The 9,340-nt window shown below is 39.4% G+C and overlaps 1 protein-coding gene across 1 annotated transcript; it reads left to right on the forward strand.

Moving 5' to 3' along the window:
* The first annotated feature begins 3,589 nt into the window (after positions 1-3,589).
* rnf182 (ring finger protein 182) lies at positions 3,590-4,453 on the forward strand. Its single transcript, XM_038717248.1, has one exon. The coding sequence runs from the start codon at positions 3,590-3,592 to the stop codon at positions 4,451-4,453; it is 864 nt and encodes a 287-aa protein (XP_038573176.1).
* Positions 4,454-9,340: the final 4,887 nt, after the last annotated feature.

Raw genomic sequence — 9,340 nt, forward strand, 5'->3', positions numbered from 1 at the left:
TCAGAGGTCGCACACCTCTGGAGCAACTAAGGGTTAAGTGTCTGAAAGAAATATAAATATGAAGACATTAAATATTTGTTTTGTTAAAGAATATCGTAAACTTTTTCTGAATTCTAAAGTACAACATTGTAAAAATTTATTAACTTTGTAATGGCGTGATGACTGAGATATAATTTGTAAATGTGACTTGAAGCTCACGATCAGTCTTTAGGTCATAAATGCTCTGCAGTGTAAGTCCAAGTCTGGTTGACACCCTGGTAAAGTTTAGGCTACACCTAAAGGGGAATGGTAACTGCTGGAATTTCATTGTATATAATTTCAGTAACTGTTATGGTCTTTTATTATGAAAGACAGAATCGCCACACTTCCTGTTTTGTGTTGTGTTTTTTCTTGAAGCCGCTCCAGACTTCTGCTTGTTTTGTTTTGGTTCAGGACATTGATGTCAGGAGTGTGTGTGTGTGTGTGTGTGTGTGTGTGTGTGTGTGTGTGTGTGTGTGTATACTGTTATCAATACATATTACAGTCTAGCTGTGTAAAATATGGAAAGAAGTAAATGAATACTAGAATTAATATTATGGACGCATCCATGTGATTTAGTGTCTTTTAGCTCATACTTTTGCTTAGCACTAAACAGCAGACAGACAAAATTGAGGACTAGCTATTGAAGAAAGACAAATAGCTAATAGATATTTTTCTCCAGATTTTATGGAGACCAAACCACAGCTAACAAGTCAGTGGATACTGCCCTCACATTCATCAGATGGACGTTAATATGACACCAAGATGGCATCATAATGGTAACTAAGGACTGTTTGTTATTCTGCCCCCTAGTGGTCAAAAAAGCTTTAAATAGAATTAACAAATCAAATATGAATATATATAAACTATTTTAATAATACTGTAATTATGCATTTACCAATATACTACATTTATGTTACTGTATTGTACAGCCATTTGTTGAGTTCACCACGTTATCAATGTCTTTAACAAAGAAATAATTGAGCTAACTGTTGTTTGTGAAGTTTCACTCCTGGGATTTCTCATGAAGCAACAATCAAGCAAAGTTGGCTGTGAGAGACCGAATATCATTCTGTTGGTAGAAGAAACGGCTGGTTGGAGCCAAAAAGTGATTGTGCCTGATTCGTCACACAATGCAGGACAGAGTACACAACTGCTACACAGGATGTGTCAGGCAGGAGCAGTGACCAATGCCGTGTCAGCATTTTTCACAAGATTGTCTGGTCAGCCTGCACACACTATAACAACTGAAGCCAAGTACTAAAGTATGCATCATTTTGAACACAAACCTGGCATTTTGCATGTGCCAATTTTCCATATTTCAATTAAATTTGCAGTATAAAAACACCATAATGGTCTTACCATAAACACAAACATACCTGCAGTCACAGAAACCATAAAATTAATTTAGTCATAAACACTGAGGTCGTCGCATAACAGTATTGTGACTTGTTATGGGCAGTTGCCGTTTTCTTTGACAGTTTATAGACCAAATGATTAATGAGACAAACAAAATAATAGCTCGATGGATCCAGCCTGTGTGAGGGAGATGCTGTATGACAGATAACAGACTGGGCCACTCGCCACACATGACAGAGTCAGAATGAACTTGTCTAGGGGAGTAACGGGGAAGCTAAGAACTACAAAGAGTTGAAGACCCATTTTACATTGCCGCCTGCACTGTTCTGGATCCGAATCAAGACCAGAGCTCAGTGCCAAACCGTGATCTCCAACAATGACCAGCTCCACTCTCCAGTGGTGGGGCAACTCCTTTACTCCACGCCAGTCCACCAAGCTACTCTCCTCAAAGCAGATTCCAACGCATACACACATCTATTGATCTATACATCTATAACTGGCCAGTGGGTGTTAAGTTTGATTGTCAGCTTAGGAAAGTTATTGAAATTCTTGGACACAGCTGCACTCTTCCCCCAAATCCGTCATGGGAAAGGTATGAGATGCAGAGTTTCCGACTAATTCCGCTATTCAACCGTCTAACAAGCAGCTCTGATGTAGTGTACTGGCAGCTTAACTGACCCAAATCTTAACCGGGTTGGTGTGACAGCAAATGCTATGAATAGCAAATCTTTCATTCATATGTTATGGATAAAAAGTCTATTAGTTTTCATGTGAACAGATGTGGTTCTTTATGAATCCATACAAAAAGAAAGTTCACAAATCCAAAACAGGCACTGACAACACTGAACAAAACTCAGGAATCAACCGTGAAAATAACAAGCCCTCATACATAAACGATAAAACATGTATCCACGGACTGTGTATACATATAACAGTTTCAAAATGACCCATGTGTTAGGGTTTGGTTAAGTTTAGGTAACTAGAGATTCTGGTTAAGGTTTGGGAAAGATTGCCACGAAACCACGAAAAAACAACCAATGCTGCTGTTTCTCTGGTGAAGACAGTCTCCATGATAATGGCCTCTCAGTAGGTGGATCACAAGGAGGTCGATGAGTTTTCAACAGGTTTGGAAAAGTACCAGAAATACCTTTCACGTCCCTGTCAAATTTCCAGTTTTATTAAACATTTAGGGTTTTCAACAGTTATAATTGAGAGTTTGAAAATGTTGGGATGACTCTTTTGATATCTTTTGATTGTACTACATATATTATAAAAAATACAGAAATGTACAGGAAGTCCCATATTGTTAAAAGATGTATGGCAAAATAGGCATAGTTAAATGTATTTATCTTCAGAAATAAATGTTTTATGAAGAAAGATCTTCTGACAGAGGGATACAAAACACATTCACACACACACACACACACACACACACACGTTGCACCCATTCATTCATGTGTGTTGAGCATTTACACACAGAGAAACTCATACACATATAGTAAAAAATACACACTGATTTACACACAAGCCTTTGTACACACAAGTTTGTATACAAACTTAAACATTATCATCATGTTGTGCATGCACACCCACACACCATTAATAGAGAGTGTGTGTGTGTGTGTGTGTGTGTGTGTGTGTGTGTGTGTGTGTGTGTGTGTGTGTGTGTGTGTGTGTGTGTGTGTGTGAGCCACTAATTGGACTGAATTTCACTGAGCAACAAAAGATCAGGCTCGAAAATTCCAGTTCTGGTTTGTACAGGCTTTGCTTTGTTGTCCCTTTGCCTCTGTTTGTTCTCTTCTAATGCTGTGTTAACAGTTATCTCTCTCCCTCTCTCTTTCTTTCAGTCTCTCTCATTTTCTCTCTTTTTTTCGTGTGGCCCATGAAAGGCTTTTTGGCCCCAAACGAAGCACCGTTACTCCAACTGCTCAGAAGCAGGCAAACCCCAGAGGCCAGAACTCAACGAGGGACTTCCCACATCAACTCCTAAATCTCTCTCTCTCTCTCTCTCTCACACACACACACACAAACTCACACATACACAGCAGAAGCCTGCTGGACAGCCACAATGAACCCTAGACCTTCAGTAGAGTGGACCGTTGTCACCATCTCCATATGTGGGAAACATTCGCTTGGTGCCGAGCCTGGACCCGAGCTTTTGGTTGGATTTTTCTTTTGATCTTGAGGCAGGATAGAGTTTGGGTGTAGGATGATGATTGATCTGCAAAGCACAGAGGATGGTGGAGGTGGTTGTGGCCACGTGGACATATTGAGCACAGAGGAGCTAGAGTGTAAGATCTGCTACTGTGTGTACAACCTGGGGAGTCGCAGGCCGAAGGTGCTCGAGTGCTGCCACCGTCTGTGCGCCAAATGCCTCACTAAGATTCTGGACTTGGGTGAGTCACCTCCTAACGCTGTTGTGTGCCCCTTCTGCCGCTACCTTACCAAACTGCCAGGAGAGGCAGTGAGCAGCCTGCCAGATGACTGCAATCTGGTGGCGGCGCTGGCCGTCCAAAGCAGAAATCAGAGGAACTTCCACTTCCACCAGGAGGCGGCCACAGAACTGCTCCTCAGCCCCAGGCGCCTGAGCTCACTGATGGGTAGCAACCCACCTGTGACATCCCCTTCCTCCTCCTCCTCTTCCTCCACTTCTTCCTCCACCAGCTACTCCTCCATCCGTGGCTCCCCTAACTTTGTGGTTATTACCATCATGGAGCCTCCCCCGGTGCCTGCATCCATCCAAGACCACCATCTTTACTACCAGCCAAGTGGATCCCACACATCAAACCGGGGCTACCGCTCATCCAGTCTAGACTCCATGACATCTATCACGCAGAGGTGGACGGTGTGGAACTGTGCAGCTCTCCTGTGCCAGACCTCGGCCCGGGCGCTGGTGTGGGTGCTGGGGCTGCTGTACTTCAGCTCTCTGCCCATGGGGGTTTACCTGCTCATCATGCAGAGGACAATTCTCGGGGTGCTGCTAGTGAGCCTGGTTCCTGCCAGCCTCGTCATGATCATGGTCTATGGGTTCTGCCAGTGTATCTGCCATGAGTTGTGGGACTGCATACCGCCATAATGGGACCAGATGAATGGGCAATGGTTTGCTTTGAATGTGCTTGACAATGGATCTCCAGAATTCACTAATGGGGATGTTACTGTGTAACTGACCATGTGAACGCTTTAATAGGAGAAAAAATGCTCCTTTTTACTGAAGAAGAGAGCAAGAACATTATGCACATTACAAATGGAGCTCACAGTTTGGGGGTTTTCATTATTATACATGTTAATGTGTGCTTTCTTTAGCTTGGTAGCCAAGTAATTACCTATTAGAGCTCAAAGTGTCAGATTTAGCTAAAAGTGTAATGCCAATTCTGGTGGAATTATACCTTACTGTGAAACAAGAAGGTGTTATTAATAACTCTCTGACACCTCTGGCTCTAATTTGTTAACTAATAGTGGTGCTCAGCCTTTTCAGATTGTGTCCCAGCATCAAATGCATCAAACATGAACATTAACATCACAAAGTCCTGACAGTTCTTGAAATCACCATGAACAGTACTGAATACCTTCTATCCACCAAAAAAGGGATATCATATATTTTCTCACCATGACAGAATTACAGGGGGGAGTCAACAACAGGATATACAATAGTTTGATCCTGAAATAAAATGGTTACCAGTTAAAGCTCGCTAAAGATAATTTTTGTTAAAGCTACAGAGGCCCTTTTTACATTTCTTGCTTCTAGGAGGGTTTGCTGGTAGAGTGGAAGTCCATCAACTTTTCTCAAATGTTTTGTTCTTTATGTCGTGATTTGTAAATGTAGTGAATTTGGGATTTTTTAGTTTGTTTGTATTTTGGAGGGGCTCTTGACACCACTACAGCTAACTTGCTCTCACAAAATGTACCAGGTGCAGCCATGGGGGTCAGGAAAAGTAAAATTACATTCATGCTCACCCATGTTCAACCCGTGGCAGCCAGAAATTAGCATTAGTCACTCCTACAGAATGTTCCAGTTGATTGTGTGGATGAAAAAAAAATCAGTTGGTTCCCCCAAATCAAATATTGCACATATTTGCATAAAATAAATTAGATTTATCTTTTGCAAGCTATTCACTTTGTGAATATATTTAGTTTTGGGGGTATTACTGTTGCCCCGCGACCCTGTACGCAGGATAAGCGGTTGACAATGGATGGAAGTTGCAAATAGGTAAAAGAGATAATACTGAAAAAGATAGATAAAAAAGACAATTCAAGACAACTAAAAAAATTCAAATAAAATCAGGAAATGTTCTTTGACAAAGGTATGTTTTAGGCGAATTAAAAGATGACACTAAATCATCCAGCCTTATTTCCTCAGACGAGCAAACTATCCTGTATAGCTTTAAGTCGGGCCTCTGGAACACAGGAAAGACTTTAGATCAAACTAAGTATACAGTGTATGAAAGTTTGCAAAGCATTGAAGAGCCTTTAAAGAAAACAATAATATCTTAAAATCTATTCTAAAAGACGCCAGCAGTCAGCAGTGTTAGGAGGCTAAAACAGGTGTGATAAATGGGTCTGTATGAATGAAAATTACAATGAGAGAAAAAAACTGAAATAAATTAAAGCATATTTCTTCTTTGGATTCTTTATTATGTTGAGTTCTGTCTACACTGCAGTGTATTGTTTATCACTCTTATCTCATTCTCTGTGGTGAGGTCAAGCCTGAACCACCAGATGGTGCTGTGACAGCTCCCCACACCTGCCCCAGTTTGTCTGTGTTTGTATTTAACAGAGACTGGAAAAAGTCTGATGACTGATGATCCCCTACACCCTCACCAGATTCAAAACAGAAACTTCAGTTTAGTTTAAATCGTTGAATCAAAGGCTGCAGGAGTGTTTACACAAAGAATCTGAAAGTCAGATGAAACTGTCATGCTGGTTACCTGGTTATGTACCTGATTCTGTCTCACCTGCAGAAGTCAGGGCCAGAAGAAGCCTGTAAAGTTTTCTTGTATGTATCTTTGAGGTCTAACGTACATGCATCGTTCCTCGTAATATATTTGCATGTATATTTGCATTTCCATGACGCTACTGGTGGTCAGAAACTTCACAGGGTACCTTTAAAGACACTGTAACTGATGGTTTTCGAGAATTGGCAGAAGTAATTAGCACACCGCTGAGTCAAGAACAACTTTGTTTTACAAACTTTTATTCATTTATTTCTTTTATTTTCTTTTTCTTTTATTACTCTATATTTTTGTAACACCCAAATCTCTGCCAGATTTTGCAGAATAACATTTAGCATGTAAAAACAGCATAAAGATCACATTTCAAATAGATTTCCTTAGTAATGAATACATGTATTCTTGATATTTTAATGTAAATAAAAATATTTTAATGTAAATAAAAATTTTAAAAAGCATCAAGATCCTTGCTTCAATTAAATGTCCCAGAACTTTAATGTATAAATACTCTATTACAAGCTCCAGTGCATTAAAAATCTTGATATTGATGCATCATTGTGTCAGCAGCATTTTTAAATGGAACCATGTCAGACGTTAAAGGTTCAGTGTGTAATATTTAGGAGGATCTGTTGACAAAAATGCAATGTAATATACTAACTATGTTTTCAGTGGTGTACAAAGACCTTACATAATGAACGGTTCTGTTTTTATTACCTTAGAACGAGCCATTTCTTTCTACATACACCGTGGGAAGTCGCCATGTTGCGCCGCCATGTTTTTATATTAGCCCAAAATGAACAGACGGTGCTACAGAACGCGTTTCTTCACTACGGTGAATACATACAAGAAGAAGAAGTATTTGTAGTAGTAGTCATCTGCTTTGTTAGAAGTAAGAAAAGAAAAGAAATTTGGACAAATGGAGACCCACAAGTATTATTTAGCACAACAGCCAACAGAGTGTGTCGGCCACATAGACAGTATATTATTGGAGGATGCCACCCACAGATTTGAGTGGAGAGCAGTGAAGCCAGTTTTGGACTTACAACATACAATAACAGGGCTACTTCCAGTTGCCACCAGTGTCTACTGTTCATGATAGCCCAGTATTAGCGTGGTTTAATGACGTAAAGCAACGGCCAAAAAAATGTTTCATGGCTCAGACTCGGATCGTCACTTTTTAATCAGCCCACCTACAAGGCTCATCTCCCAAACAACAACGCAGCAGCGTCACTGATGGCCGAATAGTTGTGGGGGGGGGGTTATTGCAAAAAGGGGGTTACAATTCAGATGTGACTTATCAGATATCAGTATACAAATACATATATAAAACACAGACAAAATTATATAAAGCTTTGCCAGTGGAAGCTTATAGGCTATTACAAAGAGAAAGAGGACCATATGTTGACCATATGTTGCTTTTTGTTGTTGGAGACAGAAATCAAATTAATAATAAAGCAGAACTTCATGGAGAAAAAGTACAAAATTAGGTTTTTAGCGCTGAATTTACATTTATGAATGTGGAATTTTGCCAACAGAATTAATACATTTATAATGAAGTACAACTTTTCTTTACTTTGACTTCTATAAAAGCAAAATACAACATTCTTCCACAATAAGGCAAAGTCTATATAGATATGGTCAATGATAAATCTGCAGAGGTTTTGCCAAAATGTTCTGGTGTGTGAGCAATACCAAAAGAGGTGCAAAACAGTTTCTGGGTGGTCTTCACAAAAAGAACTGTTTGTATTGATGTCTCTTTTAAATTTAACCATGTAATGATTAGCAGGGTAACATCTGTGAATTATTCTAAACGACACTTCCTTCACCTTGTTTACTATCTAGTATCTGTGAGGAATCATCCAAAACTTTTTCCAGTCAATGTCATTTACAAATCGGTTCGAATAAAATGTAACATTTGGAATAGAAACAATTTCTTTCTGAAATAAATCACATAAATTCTTATTATTTTGAGGAAGTTGGGAAAAACAGATTTTACCTACTGGTGATTCAGCCACATCGGGGAGGGAGGCAGAAGTAGGTGGAAGTCTGCCAGTATATCTAAAAAGCATGATTGTGCCTGATGGAATGTCGTCAAATACAATTGCAAATTCTATTGGCGTAACTGGAATGTTATATGTTGATAAAAAAGTCGCCCCTCTCCATTAAATAGCTGGTCCACCATCAGAATCTGATTGAGAAGTGGATAGTTTTACAGGGAGTTTGTCCACACTGTAGTTACAGTTTAGAATAAAGCCCAGACCACCAAAGCGAGAGAATATATAGGGGGGAATAAAATTCCAAATCAAGACAGGGTTTTTAAGGAAATGCTTAGCCCAATTAATCTTAAAAGTATTATTTAGAGTATTGAAGTCCAAAAAGTTGAGCCCACCAGATTTTTTGATATAATGGGTACAGTTTTTCCAGAAGAAGTCAAAAAGCATTCTATTAATATCTTTACAAGTTTTGCTGTCCAGGTGTAAAGAGAGAGCTGCGTCTGTAAGCCAGGATATCTCTTCAGCCTTAGTAAGTAACACTCTGCCTTTTATAGATAAGTCCATTTGAGTATTTTTAATGATTGGTGAGAAATTTAATGGACATCTCACTTTCTGATCTTTAGAGATAATAATACCTAAGTATGTAACTTCTTCCTTGATTGGAATGTTGCAAATAGTTTGTATGTCACAATCTTTTAAAGGCAACAGTTCACATTTATTAATTGTTAGGCACAGACCAGAGGCCTCTGAAAACTGCTTAATTACTTGAATGGCAACAGGTATCTGGTTTGCGTTTATTTAAAAGATTGTGGTATTGTCAGCAAGCTGACTGATGATGATATCTCTGCCCGCAATAGAAATTCCTTGTTGTGAGAATCTGTGTACAGAGTAAGAACAGATAAGGGGAAATCGGGCATCCCTGACGAATGCCCAGTTTCAGATTAAATCTATGGGAAGTTCCTTGTTTCAGCTTGATAGAACTGTTGCCATCAACACATAAGGTTTTAATTGCTTTCCAGAAAA

The sequence above is a fragment of the Micropterus salmoides genome, unplaced genomic scaffold, assembly GCF_014851395.1.
Source record: "Micropterus salmoides isolate LMB-PRFRI ecotype aquatic unplaced genomic scaffold, ASM1485139v1 Ms_hic_scaffold_14, whole genome shotgun sequence".
NCBI classification, from domain to species: domain Eukaryota; kingdom Metazoa; phylum Chordata; class Actinopteri; order Centrarchiformes; family Centrarchidae; genus Micropterus; species Micropterus salmoides.

Coding starts and splice junctions, on each gene's coding strand:
- rnf182 (XM_038717248.1), top strand. CDS start 3,590: ATGATTGATCTGCAAAGCACAGAGGATGGTGGAGGTGGTTGTGGCCAC.